This window comes from Trachymyrmex septentrionalis, unplaced genomic scaffold (genome assembly GCF_001594115.1).
Source record: "Trachymyrmex septentrionalis isolate Tsep2-gDNA-1 unplaced genomic scaffold, Tsep1.0 scaffold51, whole genome shotgun sequence".
Taxonomy (NCBI): Eukaryota; Metazoa; Arthropoda; class Insecta; order Hymenoptera; family Formicidae; genus Trachymyrmex; species Trachymyrmex septentrionalis.
Genome location: NW_017305683.1, coordinates 3,391,515 through 3,408,092, shown reverse-complemented (window position 1 = coordinate 3,408,092; position 16,578 = coordinate 3,391,515). Strand labels below are relative to the sequence as shown.

General features: G+C 36.5%; 3 protein-coding genes across 3 annotated transcripts in view; 2 read left to right on the top strand and 1 right to left on the bottom strand.

The window, feature by feature from the left end:
• The window catches only part of LOC108751743 (structural maintenance of chromosomes protein 6), a 7,277-nt gene extending 4,508 nt beyond the window's left edge, over positions 1 to 2,769 (top strand). The window contains exons 14-20 of the mRNA XM_018492132.1: positions 23 to 210; positions 334 to 499; positions 580 to 693; positions 772 to 966; positions 1,809 to 1,942; positions 2,102 to 2,193; positions 2,585 to 2,769. Coding sequence (XP_018347634.1) covers positions 23 to 210; positions 334 to 499; positions 580 to 693; positions 772 to 966; positions 1,809 to 1,942; positions 2,102 to 2,138 — 834 coding nt within the window. The 3' untranslated portion in view covers positions 2,139 to 2,193; positions 2,585 to 2,769. The remainder of the gene's footprint in view (positions 1 to 22; positions 211 to 333; positions 500 to 579; positions 694 to 771; positions 967 to 1,808; positions 1,943 to 2,101; positions 2,194 to 2,584) is intronic.
• Positions 2,770 to 3,727: 958 nt separating this feature from the next.
• LOC108751745 (larval cuticle protein A2B-like) lies at positions 3,728 to 5,060 on the bottom strand. Its single transcript, XM_018492134.1, has 2 exons — positions 4,966 to 5,060; positions 3,728 to 4,367 (listed from the first exon to the last, which is right to left on the bottom strand). Exons 1-2 carry the CDS (start codon positions 4,975 to 4,977, stop codon positions 3,795 to 3,797), a joined length of 585 nt encoding a protein of 194 aa, XP_018347636.1. The 5' UTR covers positions 4,978 to 5,060; the 3' UTR covers positions 3,728 to 3,794.
• Positions 5,061 to 10,605: 5,545 nt separating this feature from the next.
• On the top strand, positions 10,606 to 11,916 carry LOC108751744 (cuticle protein 19.8-like). Its single transcript, XM_018492133.1, has 2 exons — positions 10,606 to 10,685; positions 10,991 to 11,916. Exons 1-2 carry the CDS (start codon positions 10,674 to 10,676, stop codon positions 11,813 to 11,815), a joined length of 837 nt encoding a protein of 278 aa, XP_018347635.1. The 5' UTR covers positions 10,606 to 10,673; the 3' UTR covers positions 11,816 to 11,916.
• The last annotated feature ends 4,662 nt before the right edge of the window (positions 11,917 to 16,578 follow it).

The following is a 16,578-nucleotide window of genomic DNA, read 5'->3' as shown; positions in this document are numbered from 1 at the left end:
ATATATATATATCTTTATGTAGGACGAAATAGAAGAATTAATACGAGAGAAGGAAAGACATCGGCACGAGTGTCAACGTGCTGTTCGAAAATTACAGGATACTCGTCAAGCTATACAATGCGCAACGGGGGAATTTGAAATACAAGAGAGAGCTACAAAGAAAGCGATTTCTGTCGCTACTACAAAATGTCCTAGAATAGATACTACCAGGTTAGCATTATGTGTTGATACAATATTATATGTGCACTTAAAATTATTTCATAATTCTTAATTTTTATTTATATTTTAATTATTTATATTACATTGTTTTCATATTTTATCATATTTTTACAGATCGATAAACCAAATCAAAACTTTACTGACTGATTTAGAAGATAAAATTCGTGAAATAGAAAATCAGTTTGGTTGTGTGGATGAATTACGGCTACAACTAGCGGAAAAACAAGAAAAGTATGGAGTGCACATTGAATTTTCCTCTCAATTGAAAAAAAGTTTTGAAGTAAGTAAATTACTTATATAATTTTTACAGACAATGAAGTATTTAAGGGAATACTTATAATATATTTATATGCTTTGCAGAAACACATCGAACGAGTGAAATATCGACAGAAAATGTTTCTCCAATTGAGGGATACGTATAGTGTTTATGTGCAAAAGTCTTTCACTGATGTGCTCTCTTTAAGACAATACAAGGTATACAGCTATATAGAAATATTTTTTTAATTCTATTTTTCTTATTCACAAATTTTTCTACTTTCTTCCTTTTATCAGGGCACTGTAGTGATCGATCACCAAAAAAAAGTACTCGATTTGCACGTGAGTGCACGGGATGGTCAACAGTCTAGCAACGACACCAGATCACTCTCGGGAGGCGAACGATCTTATTCGACTGTCGCGTTCATCTTGGCTCTATGGGATTGCATTCAGTTACCTTTTTACTTTCTCGATGAATTTGATGTATTCATGGTAAGTGTTGTTTTTATATACAGGATGTTTCAGAACTCGCATACCGCTAGTATCATCGTATTCTCTGTGAAATTCTAAGATGAAAAGCTGTGTACCAAAAAGCGATCTAATGAGCAGAATTTGAATGTGAAATATTGAAATTGACGAATGGGCATGCGTGGAATTCGCGCGGCCAGGGTCAACACAACCGAGATTGGCGAGACATTTGGATCGTGTCAAAGCGTGTTTATCATTATTCTTTGCATTTAATTTAACTAATTAGTTAAAAATTATTTAAAATACGTCAAAAGTTAAAAAATACTAAAAATTGTTTATTAAATACTAAAATCGTTTTGTTATTATAATAAAGCAATAATAAACTTTTTTAAATAATTGTAACGTTGCTTACATAATTTTGATATTTATTAAACCTTTTTAATATTTAAACAATATTATTATTTTATGAACAATTTTAATCTTTTGTTTTTAAATTATTTGCGGATAAACAATTTTCAAATAAAACAAATTGATGTATTTTAAACAATTTTTAACTAATTAGTTAAATTAAATGCAAAGAGTAATAAGAAACATGTTTTGATATGATCCAAATGAAGTCTGAACTGCCTCGCGCCAGTCTCGGTTGTGTCGACCCTGGCTTCACGAATTCCACGCGCGCCCATTCATCAACTTCAATCTTACTATTCAAATTCTACTCATCGGATCGCTTTTTGGTAGAAAGCTTTTTGTCTGAGAATTTCACTATATTGGTAATCGGCAGTACGCGAGTTTTGAGATAACCTGTATATCCTGAATTTGTTTTTGACAAAAAAAAATAATCATCTATGTTGTATGCTTGTTTGTAGGACAAAGTAAACCGGCGGGTGATAATGGATATCCTTTTGGACCACACTAGATTGCATCCACAAAGTCAATTTGCTTTTCTTACTCCTCTAAACACATCGCACATTCTTGCCGAGGATTATGTAACGATTCATCAGTAAGTAAAAATTTTTATCGAGAAAATATAAGTATTTTTTCTGTTTTAAATAATGAATAATTTTTTAAATATCATAAAAGTTTATAATATTGCCAAATAAATTTTACAATTTCAGGGACTTTGTGTTGCAACGCTTTGAATATATATGTTTTTTTCTAGATTACAACCACCAGAGAGAAGGGGCCTGAGTCAATAAATGTTCGATTTTTTTTATACATTTACGTGATATAAAAAAAGATTTTTAATTCTAGGTATAGATGTATGAAACTTGTCTTTTAGCAATGAAATAATTTATTTGTTTTGTTGAAAGAGAAATTCTGGAACTTTGTTTAAACGCGTAAAGCTTTGTTTAAAGGCGTAAAAGCAAAGTTTATTAAATTTATTTTGCCTTTCATAAAAGATAGGAATTATTCAGAATATATGTTTGTATACGCACAATATAAATATTCTTTGCGTAACTCAAATTATTCATAGCTTATTAGAGCCGTTACAACATTTGTTTAGGAATAAGAATTTGGCAACTGAAACGGTAAAGTGCCTTTAATTGTACCGTTTAGCGGATATATAGATTTTCTCTTTTGATAATAAATTTTTATGAAAACATTTTAATTCGTTTATATTTCAAGTTTGCTTCCCTTCCAGGCTCCCATATCTCTAATCTTCTAGATGCGACGTTAACTATTTCATATCCACATAAACTAACCGCAGGATTCGCGAGAGACTTCTCTCCAAATTTGATTCTCGTTGCCAAAACAAGCTGGATATCCAAAATAACCAGAGGTGGGCAAGAAAACCGAGGTACGCACGAAACGTTGCGCGTTGCGGGCCATGCCAGACCGGTAAGTAGATCAAGGTTCGCACGGCATTGCGCGAATCTGGTCCGGCCACGGTTCCCGGCTATAACGCAACACGCCTTTACGCATTACGCGCGTATTACATGCGATGCGCGTGAGTAGACTGGCCGGTGCGTGTGTCGGGCTGGCTGGACGAGGCGTGGTAATCGACGTTATGTAATCCGCATGCTGGCACTTCGTTGGAGAAAGTGCTCAGCGAGCGCTCGTGAATCGGTAATGCGGTAATGTCACGGAAAGGCGAGATAACACCGGTGAGCCCGCGGCAGGTAGTACCTGACCTAATTTCACTAATTGGGCCCGGTCGAATTCGACGTTTCCTCGACAACTTTCAATGTGGTTTTTTACTCCCTTTTTCAACAAATTGGACAACGTATTATGTTACGTTATGCCGATTACTCGCGTTTAAAAATTTGAGTGCACACGTCTCTCCCGAATTATGTAATTTCATGGCACGTCGTTCGTGAAAACAGCATCAATTCCAATTCGAGAATGCCGAATAATGCAGTTTTTACTGAGTTTGATGGATGTTAGCTCGAGTAATTTTTGATAAAGAGGAAACTAGACATTGCAACACTTGTGTTCTCAGTAGTTTTAAACATTGAGATCTTAATAATAATGGCAATTAGGAAGAAGCAATAACTACGAATAAAAAATGATTCTGTGAGAAAATTATGATTATTACAACATTCAAAACACAATTATTCCAAGTCTTATTCTAAATGATTGAAAAATATACACACACGCATCGAGAAAAAGATAGCTAAAGATATTTCTCCAGCATGACAAAATGGTTTCTAATATATATTAAAAAAAGTACTCTTTCTAAGAAACGCAGCTGCTAATCCCCCAATTTAAATCAGATTTTTTTCTAAGTCCAGCTTAATTAACGAAAATACATTGTAGATAGGCGAAGATAATTTTGTAAGACTTATTTACTTGCTACAAAAACTGAGATTTATTCGACAAGTATCATTCCTAAGTGGTGGTCAGGTCACAGTTCAGTGGAGGTAGGCAGCGGGGGCGGCGTAGGAGGGGGCGGCGTAGGAGATGGCGGCGGGCGCGGCGACCTTAGCGATTGGCGCGGTATAAGCGAAGGGAGCGTGGGCTATGGGGGCAGCGAACTTCGCAATCGGGGCGGCGTAGGCCAGAGGAGCAGGGGCCACAGGGGTGGCGATCTTGGCGATCGGGGCAGCATAGGCGAGGGGTGCGGCGACCGGGGCGACGGCCTTGACAGCAACGGCGGCGGGTTCCTTGCGGACTACGGCGTTGAATCCATTGACTGGGTCAGCGGCGTATTCGACGATGCGCCTGGTGCCATCGGCTTCCAAGAGGGAGTAGCTACCCTGGACGAGGTCGCCATCACGGGTCTCCTGCTGGCTCTTGTCATCGCCAGTCAGGCTGTCGTGCACGTCGTACGCATAGCTGTACTGTGGGTGCGGGTCGAAGTCTGCGTCAACGGCCTTGGCAACGGGGGCGGCGACAACCGTGGGAGCCGCAGCGTAGGTCAGAGGGGCACCAGGCGCGATAATACCGGCGTTGGCGGCGGCGATCAGGACGGCGAAAGTGATAAACTGGGGGAAAAAAACATAGCAAACAAATTGAATAAAATTCGGAAAAAAATGTGTTACTAGAATTGGGTGAAAATACAGAATTACATAGGAATATAAAATATATAGATAGATATACAGAATTGTGCACGATTATTAACTAATGTAAGTTAAATAAACTCAGTCAAAATTATGATAAACATTGTTTGCATTTTGCACTTTAATATTTATGCACTTTTACCAATCTCTTTGTAATAAAACTTTAGTTTAAAATGCAAACAATAATTAATCCGATCTAAAGGGGGATATAAAAGACTTCATGAAATAGAAGAAATTCGTAGCGTGAAAGTTGTTGCGGAATTTATGTAGGAAAATGTTAAATATATTATTTTCGAGTCGTCCCGCAAATATTGTTAATTGCTCTATTTTTTTTATCTTGATTAATGATATCACAAGACTATTATCAGCGCATCGTTATTATTTTCGAATTGTAATTATGGAGATCCTAGCCAGAAATAAACTTTGCATTGCGAAGAACTTCACCGACGAGAATTATCAACCGACAGTACTTTCCCGGCGTGGGTTGAATTTATGTCGAGAAGGACTCAAAAGGACGTAATACCTTGAAAGCCATTGCTGCTCGGATTGGTAGTTTGCTCGATCTTGCAAGTCTGATGCGAATGATACCAATGGATAGATGGTTTTCGGCTTTTATACCACTCTGCCGGGAGCCCTGGAGGCCCACACCACATCACATCACATTACCGCCACCACACACACATATCAAATTGTACCCGCTCACTGATGTAACTGGGCGACGGTATCTTCGACGGTTACCTGATTCGCGGTCGTGAAGAGCGCAAAATTGAGCAAGAAATCGGGCCACGCCCAATGAGAGCGACGAGCCGGGATCGGATCGGGCCCCTGCTCTCGCATCTTGAAGGACCAACGAACCACCGGTTGTCGTCGTCGGGGACTAGGCCACGTCCTTGCCACAAGTTACCTGATCCTCCTCCGCTCAACACGCCTGTTCCATCGAGGGTTATTACAGAGCATTTATTCTTTTACTCTTTATTTTTCTCCAAATTTCTTTTTTCTTCTCTTTTCTTACGTATGATGGCCTTTGTGAATTTGATGAGTTTTGTTAGTAAATTACGAAAATCCATACAATTTGTAGGATTTTTAATATAGAATAAAATGATTAATGTAATGCAAAAATAATTATACGAAAATGATCTCGCGCACTGATATTGATTATCTGTCCATGGTCGTTAAGACCTTGTAATACTTATATTTCTTATATTTCAAGACTTTCCATCAGAAAGGCTGCAAACATCATATTTTAAGGAATATTTTTCTTCTTTAAAGATTGTACGTCCTTTTACATAAAATAAGATTTTTTCTGATGTAAAAGTATGGATGTCAATTTGCAGACTCAATAAGAATATTTTAGGTTTTTAAACGATCTTTTTACTTTCAGTTACATAATTGTACGTAAACGAACGAATATAACCAAATACTTTTATAAAGTTCTTTATGTCACACTGATATTTGCAGTCTTGGTCTATATATATATATATAGAGCATAACTTCTCTCCTCTTCATGAAAACTGTGTGTCTGATCTATGAAGATCTGCTCATCATTTATAAACTTTCTCACTTGTCATTCTGTTCTCTTCGCAATTTTTTTTTTAACTCTTTGATCGGTGACTTTAATGCCACGCGAAATAAGAATTCTTTCTTCTTAATTCTCCACTACTCATTTAGCTTGGACTTCTGATCTTTATTGAAGTTTCTATACTACGGAGCTTTTTTTACGATTATTGCATTTGCTTAGAAATTATATTAGCATAAACATGTTTTTTTTTGTAAGATAATTTTTTAAATTAAATTGATGAATAGAGTTCATCATAAATGGTTTTGACAATTGAAATCGTTACCAAAAATATGATTCAGCCTGATATTCTTGATTAAATATTTGATCTTAATTGCCAAGCATTCTCTCGTAACACGGAATGCAATCGATGTGACAAGTTGCATAGTACTGTGCAATAAAGAGTGACATGATGCTACTTGCATCAACTTGCGTGAGTAACAGCGATAGTGTGTCGATCAGTACTCGGGCCAGAAGTTAATGGATACGTAGGCCGCCTACTCGGGTATCACCAGTCCAGATAATTATGCGAATCGTTTCAATCGTTTCGAAACGCGTTGTCTCGTAATTTTGAAGCTTGATGGATTGTAATCTTCTGGATCACGAAACGCACGTCAGCTAAAGCGCATATGTAATAAGAGAACGAATTCCGTTCGGAAGTAATAATAATTCTAATATATAGAAATCGGAACATAAAAGATTAAAGGAAAAATTTGCACAATTTCACATATAATTAATTCTAATTTCCAACTTTGTATATACCTGCAACACACAAGTTACAAATTATAACTTGTAATAAATGTATAAAGTATTTATATCGATCCAGCAAACACTAACTATATAATAATAACAGCTGTTGATTATAATTTTCCACTCATATAATTATATGTATAATATATTACGTGTAATATAATTGTTGAAGTTATATTACAGTTTTATTGTTGAGTGGGAAATTATAATTAACAGTTATGTTATTAAATGATCTTATTAAAGTAAAAATTGAGAAATGTTCAACACAAATGAATGAAGAAGGCCATATTTGAGTCAATATGAGTCTTGATGCTTAATCATATTTTTCTGCGAATTTTTACAATTTTCAATTCAAGCACGATCTTATAGAACGAAACTGGAGTATGTGTTATGTTATTGTTAATAGTGTTTGCTAGGGATTTTAATATTTATTGAAGAAAGATGATACGCATCAAATAAAATAATAAAGAGAGATCTCGATGTGTGCGTGATTATATTGGCCTATTTAAAATAGTTGCGGTCCACTTAGTGTTGCAAATACTTTGAAGCATTCTTTGGTCAATCAATAAAAATTCTTCTGATTGGTCAATCGAATGCTTTGATGCATAAGCATTTATTTTTACGTTAAATGGACTGGCATTCAATATTGCATATTATAGTAAAATTGTACGTGCTTGTTGCATTTTTCGTAGCTGGTACAAGTGAAAGATGCGTATCTTTTCATGTTGAGAGAAGCGAAGGCTATTAATTTTAATATATATAAATAAAACGTATATTTTGAGTCGCGATAATGCAAGCGGCTCGATTTGAAATTACAGTAAGACTTGTTCCGATAATTGACGCGCTGCAAGGATCCGGATCAAAGCGTTGTTCCTCGACTAAGAAGGCAAGCTCGGTTTCAACGTCCGGGTGTAATTTACTGCCGATTCACTGCCACGCACTTACTTCCTGGCACGACCTTCGATCGTTCCCATAATCGGCTGAATCAAAGCCAACAGGTCTCTTTTCCTTTCTTTTTTTTTCTTTCTTTACGCCAAATGAATTTATGTTCGTACCTTGTTAATTGTCCCCCTTATGGAAAAGCATCACATGCATTTTATCGAAATATTGACAAAAATATGGTAACATCGTTAACATTATTACAACATATTTGTTGCTAACTGCGTGTCTAATGCGACGGTGCAATCGCATATATCGTAAGATTGCATTTTAAATTAATTGTGATAATATTACTCATTACTTATCATTCCTTAATACATTTGACGTTTTCTTTTATTATATTGAAAATGGAGGACTATGAATTCTTTCTTCTTTTTTATTAATTAAATCCTTTTCCACATATCTTTCTGAACAACAAATTCAAAAGGAAAAAATTAATAATTTGTATAATTAGAATATAATTATATTTGTATGTAGTCTTCCATTCGCAACGTAAATTGAAATCTGTAAAATAATATATCCGAAAAATACTGCAAAACCGATTCGCTTGATGCAAAATATATTCCAAATTTCCAAAAGTCCCTTCTTTGATGATTGCGTGACTGAGATCGCGTGTAATAAGATACGTTCAAAATTTTCGGCTTCTTTGTGTTTTAATTGTTAATTTCCAGATATTGATCCCGGATTGAAACCGTCGATTTTCTTTGCGTTAAATTGTGGATAAAATAACGATTTCACACGGATCTTGTGGGCAGTGGACCAGTCAGCAGAATGGACGACAAAAACGACGGTGACGAGCGAAATCTCGAACCTCGATCAGCAGAAAACTGCCCGATAATGCCCGCGGGCTTGCGATCGATCGACACGGGCCCCGACCGCGCGATATTCGGGCGACCCACCTATTTCTTCTTTATGAAAGTGCTCCACTTCTCTTTTTCTCCCTGGCACGGGCCCCGACGACGTTAGACGATATGTCGCAATAATGCGATCCCGGTCTGTCGCGACACATTTGGCAAAGGCATGTAAATCGGAATGGCTTGAAAGTTTCACGACAATGACGAACGATGTGTATTCATGATTTTCATATTTTCGACACTATCTCTTCTGCGTGGGAAGATATCAAATATTCCGGAACAATTGATCATAATTATAATGAAGGAATTATTATTCCTTTGTAGAAACTTTCAAGCCATTCCGATATACGTGTCTTTGCCAAATGTGTCGTGAGATCGAGATTATTACAACACATTGTAGAAAGAAAGGCGCGCTATAATATAAACATAATATAAAAATAAATATAATATATTATATAATATAATATATGTACATAAATCTATTGTATTTTTATTAAATAAAATTATAAGTATTATAATTTTGTAAGTATTCATTTACTTATAAAAATTAGAATACTTCTAATTTTATTATTTTCTTATTATTTTTTCTAAAATTACAAATGTGTGAATACACAGAGTTAAAAAATATTAATATCAAGTTTAACAGAAACAATAAAATTTTTAATCTCACAGTTAACAAATTTTGTAATTTGTCATATATTTAAATAATGCAAGTGGAGAACGTTCAAGAGTCGCAGACTATAATTTGAAGAATAAATTTAAGAACCATGGGAACGTAATATTTTTTAAAATATCCCTAATATCTCTATTGTATCTGCTGTTATTTTAAGAACCGTTAAAATCACATTCTTATTCATAAGAATAATAATGTTAAAATTGTCATATTGACATGACGATCAACTTGATGCGCGCGCGATCAAACACATCTATACATTAACTCTTATCCCGATGGCTTTGAATTTTTAAAGTTTATTTTTTGCCGAGCCTAATGACGCAAACTTCTCTCATATCATATTGGAAATCTGTATTATAATTTAAATTTTCTAATCCATTCTCGACTGATGTCTTTCGAGAAATCGGCGTCTCGTTCAAGGACGTGTACGAAAAGCGTAGTTTGGCAGGGTCAGTAATGTATAGAACACGCATATTGCACAATAACACGCTGCAAAATTACGCCGAAAGATGAAAAAGAAACGAATTGATTTGCAATATCCTCCAAGAAATAAACGCAAAGTGATTGGTATAAATAAACGCGTATTGTGACTTGCGTTTTTTTTTATTTTTCGAAGTATTTGTTTTATAAATAGAATAAACTCGTTAACGCGGCAAAAAAAAGTAGCAATATTTTTTATTTTTTTATTTTGCTGCCAAAGAGCAACTTATTGCAGTTAATAAATGCAATAATAGTATAAAAAATTCTGTAATGAAGAATTTAGTATCGAGATGAAAAAAATTAAAATTATTTTTGTAATTTTTATTCCATCTCAAATTAAAAAATTGTTTATTGTTATTATAATTACTCATTTGATACGTAAATTTTATATTGTAAAAGTGAGATAAATTCGGCCCAAAATCGGGATATAATATTTTAAAAACGTCTTAAAGACATCTTATGTCCTGATTTTAGACAAACGTTTGAATATCTAGATTTTTTTTTAATTTGGACCAAAATTATCTCGTCTCTTTCGAAAATTATCCCATTTTACAGTATAAAATTGACGAAACTTTACACAATTCAATTAATAAGATATGCCTAAAAAATGTCATTCTCTTTGTCTGATTCACATGGTGCATGGTCACGAAATGAGAAAAACCGGTATTGTCATAATTCGATTATACCAAAGTCACTTGGGCACTACTTCCGTCTTCGCCTAAAAAAAATTGCTGAGATAGATCCTTTCAAGTGTCCGCGAACTATCAGGAGCGAGGGTGCGCGATTGCAAGTGCCGGCCAAGTTCAAGTGCGGTCGGCAGCCAACGCCGACGAACTTTCAAAGTCCGACACTAGGATCGACGGTGGGGATTCATACAGTGGTGGACCAGAGACCCACCGGGTATATAAAGCGGTCGCGATCAACACCGAACATCATCAGTCTTGCTTTGGTCGATCCAAACCAACCAAATCCACTCAAGAATGGCATTCAAGGTGGGTAGAGGATCGCAAATGCTGAGGATTCCCAAATCCGTTAGACTGTGTTTAAAATCTTTATTATTTATTAAACTTTCCTGTACACTCGAAGTGCTCTCGAAACGAAGATTTACTTTTCTTCAAAGAATTTGTTTTCGTATAATAGTAAAATTCGCGAGTGACTAAAAGGATCAATAAAAAAGGAATTGCTTCTCGTGCAAATTCCAAGTGCACATCGAATTGTAAAATCAAGATCAATTTGGTATCGTCAAGTTCTCTCGTAAAACAGACAGAACAGGGGTTTTACCAATATTCTTTTGCAGTTCGTCGTATTTGCTGCCTTTGTGGCCGTCGCCAACGCCGGTGTTCTTGCGCCCGCCGCCCCCTTGGCTTATGCCGCGGGACCCGCAATCGTCGCCGCCGCTCCCGTTGCCAAGGCAGTGGTGGCTAAGGCTATCGACGCCGACTTCGACCCGCATCCGCAATACAGCTACGCCTATGACGTGCACGACAGCCTGACCGGAGATGCCAAGAGCCAACACGAGACCCGTGACGGCGATCTCGTCCAGGGTAGCTACTCCCTCTTGGAAGCCGATGGCACCAGGCGCACTGTTGACTACACCGCTGACTCGGTCAACGGATTCAACGCCGTAGTCCGCAAGGAACCCGCCGCCGTTGCCGTCAAGGCCGTCGCCCCAGTTGCCGCCCCCATCGCACATGTCGCGCACGCCGCACCCCTCGCCTACGCTGCCCCAGTCGCCAAGTTCGCCGCTCCCATCGCCAAGCTGGCCACGCCGGTAGCTGCCGCTCCCCTCACCTATACCGCCCCCGTAGCTAAAATCGCTGCCCCTGCCGTAGCCCACTTCGCGCACGCTGCACCCCTTGCGTACGCCGCGCACGCCTCCCCCCTTGCGTACGCCGCACACGCCTCCCCCCTTGCATATACCGCACACGCCTCCCCCCTTGCATATACCGCACACGCCTCTCCTCTTGCGTATGCCGCGCACGCCTCTCCTCTTGCGTATGCCGCGCACGCCGCCCCTCTAGCAGCTCCTCTTGCTAAATTTGCTGCTTCACCTGCCATCTCCTATGCCGCTCCGGCTGCATCTGCCATCTCTTATGCCGCCCCAGCTGCCTACATCCACTAATTCGTGTTGACCACGCCAATCTACATTGTCGACTCAGGCCGAACTTATTTATTTTTATATCATGTACATGTTCTTTTTATGTGACTGATTAAAGAAATTACATACGTATTTTTGAGACTATTTGCTTTCGAAACCTCGTTAACCATTTCTCGCCGTCATCATGTAATATGTTAATATACATGTACATATGTACTAAAATTAAACGTACAGTACGTTGGCTACTTATATTTAAAAGAATTACTTGTAATAGTACATATGCCTAATGACGAGTATATGTATTGTATTCCATATTGTATGTGCAATACAAAAATTATTTACAGATAATTAAAATATAATCAGACAGAATTAAAGTCTTCTATTTTCAATATGATCAAAGGAAATGTCAAATATGATAAGGAACATTGATTGCAACGAATATTATAATCAATTTAAAATAAAATAAAAAGATAAAGAAAAATGAAATACACAAAATCAAAATAGGTAGACAGGAATATTACATTTGCGGTATTAATGATCAATGAAATAATAAATTTCATGCAATTTCTCAATCAATTACTGAACGTAAAGATAAAATAGAAATATCTAAATAATTTGTTATAATTTTAATTAAAAGTAGAAATGTATAAATAATTTGTGAAATAATTGATGGAAAGTAATCAGAAAGATTATTTTGATTTGTTATATTGATTAATTTTATTGCATTCACAAAATAATCGCCCAAGTATTATGCCTCTTATAAATATGATACCGAAGGACCACACATTTATTCCAATATATTATAATTTACATTTAAATATAAATATATTTTCATTCTTTGTTTATGAAACATTTAAAGTTTTTGCAGGATAGTAAAAATATTATTATAAAGAAAAAATATTTTAGAAAAATACCTAAAATTCACGTTTAATTACTTACGAGTACATGATACTTCACAAATTGAAGTATTAAAGAATTTTAACAAAATTTTTGTCCTTCTTTCGAAGCATAACCACTATTTTCTGTTTATCAAAGATCAGATGACATCGTATTCAATCAAAAAGTCCACGTATCAATATTTATTTAAGCGCTCTTACTGTTCTGAAATTTCTGAGAAAAGAATGGCGAAATGATTAAAGCAGTCAAAAATCTAGATATCGAGCGGTTACCACATATGATGTGCTAATCGTGTGCGTCATATGCGACATTCTAGTTCGCGATTGCAATTCGTATTGTTCTGTGTCGTCATGCTAATATAAATTCACGACATGGTGTCGAAATTGCTCGCTGCTGTCGTTTGTGCCGAATCTATTTCGCATCGTTTTTCGAGCACCGACACTCTCGCGATTCAAGATTACCGAGAGCTATCCCTGTGAAGTGTTTATGATGTGCGATATTAAACACAAATGCGGATTGTAGAACGTGAACAAGTTTTAGTTCTTCAAAAAACAGAAATAACACTTTACAGCTATTTTGTCATCTGCCTCATCTTATTACTCGTTCTAATTTCCCATTATATAACTCGTGACTTAAGCTTATAATATATAATTATATCTACAAAATTATGCCTTATAAATTATCATTCATATTTTTGTGAAACAAGAACTTTTATGAAATCTAGAATGTGATATTTGAAGTATCGAATAATGTAAATCATCGTAAGGGTTAAAAATAGCAGTCTCACAATGATAATCAAAATAAAGAGAAATGAATTTTAACATTTTGTCGGTACTTTAAATAATCTGTTTCTAGATTCAATTTCACTTCTGTGACGGGCTCGCCCCGAAACAAGCAGCATTCAATTTCTCGGTCCTTGAACGGGCCCTTGATGCATGGGGTAAACCTTCGCGCGTAATACCGTGGCGATCGGCATCACGTTATTTCTGTGCGTTCGCCCAGAATTGACCCACTTTCTCCGCTTTTCGCTCGTCCTTTCTCGAGCACCTCCCCGAGACGCGCGGCCGCGCAAGGATCGCGGCGGAGCCTCCACTTTTGTTCGCCGGTCTCGATCGGCCGATTGCAAAAGTGCCGTTGCATCGGCTAAGAACCGCGGGCATGACAATGGAAAGACACCAATTTTGCGAATGCAATGTTCCGCCGATCGGCGATGACTCGCGCCGCGCGCGGCATGGTGCACGTTAATTCGACTCATTCAGATAATTGAACCATTGAACGTTCTGCCGAATAATTCTATCACATTATATTCGCCTAATTACATCGCAATGTATCCGATTTGATTTGGGATTCCGATTTACATAATTTGAAGTGCAATTTCATCCAACCAAACCTAATCGCTAAAAATTATTATATAATATTCTCTCATCAAGATCAGTTAATTTCGACTTTTATACTTCATACTACTAGTGACAAATTAACACATTTAGAACGGGGATTTATTTTTTAAATCCTACAGAGGGAACTTCTTTGAATAAAATTTTGTTATAATTCATTATTTTCATTGTATATCTTGCCTTAAAATATGACACTTTTCAGCATCACTATGGCGGCTTTCCCGTCTTTTAAAGATTTATTTAAAATAAAATCCATTAAAGATACACTTGAGGCTTCAAGTCCCGGAGATCACGGCCGGTTCAGTATTCATAGGCCGGTATTTATAGTAGATTTAATTTTAAGGCTTAATCATAAGCCAATAATAGAGCAGCAGTAGCATCTTAAGACATTACTTAAAACGGTCTTAAAATAAGAACGGATTATGAATACCCACAGTCACTTTTTATTTGAGGATCATCTCAAGTGTTGTCTTAAGATGTCATTATCCAATCACACAGCCGTATTAACATTTAAAGATATCACTTAAGAGGGATAAAATAAAAACCGACTACGAATAGCGACCTTGTGATTGGCTTAAGACGATCTTGAATATAAGAATCACCCACTGTGAATATCGGCCTAAGTCTCGCGCATAAAGCGCGGCACGTAAGGAAGCAAAGAAACGTAGGAAGAAGAATTACGTGTGCACGTTCCACCAAATTCGAGCTCGCTCGTTCGTTCGTACACGGCGCCGCGCCGAATTCATTTGCCGTGGGAGAAAGGAGTCCAAATTCCAGGCCTCGATTTAAATTGCGTTGCGTAACAGGGCAGGCAGACCACTCGCACTTTTCGGGAAGCGCGTTGTTTCTCGACGAGACGATTCCACGGAAATGAATTCGGTGTAGCGATCTGCGTGCTGAAATGTAGACCGCGTCTATAATAACGGCCTTGATACTAAAGGTTATCGTTCTTACACATTTTGAATCGCTTATATACTATATGATTCATATATTAGATCTATTAACTTAGTACCAGGATCATTTTTATTTATCGAACATCTTGATAATTTCTCAAGATCTTCAAGTTTCGTATCAACTCACTTTTCCAATTTTTATTCAATTCTAGCTTTTTATTTTTGACGATGGTTTGAAGAAAACTGAAACGAATGATATGGTGCAGATAATTATTGTACATTTATATCCTATGTAGAAATTTTTGTTAATTATATAGAAATTCGCGCACCAAATATCCGCGCTGTGTATATGCTCTTATTGTCCATGTATTGTATTTTTTCATTTCGAGATCCCGATTAATATTTATATTTATATTTTTATTTCATCATCACTAATTTATTATTATTATAAATATACGGTTATACAATCAAATTATATATAAAGAGATATAGAAAAGTTATTATAGAATTCCGAGAGATGACTTGTTAAATACTTTCTTTGTGTATAGAGTCGAAACTGAAGGGATATAACATCGATGAATTAAAATATAATTAAACCAAAGCTTGTTGAAATCGGTCATTAGCTATGCAAATTCGAGGGCGCGATCACGTTATGGGTGAGTGGGTATATCGCGTAACCTTCCTTCACGACAAGTCAACATGGTCTTCAATTAATATTTATTGGCCTGATCTTGTTCTTATCTCGTATCTCACTTGATCTTCACGATTTCGACGTTAGCGCGACTTCTTGTTTTGTAAGGATAAGCCACTGATAATTCCAGACGCGCACGTGGAAGATAAAATTACTTTTAAAAGTAAGGAAAAAAGAATCGCATAATTTCCAATGAAGGGAGGCGCACAGTTGCACAATCGTTCGAATCGCGAGAGTATCGTAAGCGTTCTTAATGACGCGAGTGAATAAAGATGCAGTCGAGATATTTTTGGAGTCGGTAAGATTTCAAAATTGTGGTGCCCACGACATACAACGTAACATGGAATTGCATTTTAATATAAAATGTATAATATATAATACTATGTTTAATTTGTGACATCGTCCCGTTTGCTTTTCACCTTTCATATGCACGACGTATCTTCGATATTTTATAATTAAAAATTCAGAATAAAAATAAAAAGTATGAAACGCGCCAATAGCTAAAGAGTGAAAAACTCATTAACTAGTATAATGCAGGAGAGTCTTTACGTATTTTATACTTTTTATTTTTATTCTGAATTTTTAACCATATATGATGGCACACATCCCATGCTGATAACAACAAGGTAAACTATAAATGAACAGTGAATTCTATCAACGCGCGCACCGTATTCATAACTCTATATTTTTAGTTTACAAGTACATATGCTGGAGGCATATTTCTCTGTCAAGATTCGTTATCTGTGAGATTTACGCTGCGGAGGTAAGAACTTAAGTACTTATTAAATATATTTTATATATACATATATATAGGTACAATGTATATATTGTGTATATATATATATATAGATATATCTCTTTAGTCCTGTTGCTCGTGTCCGAGATGACTTCTCTCATATGTCTGTGGTGCGC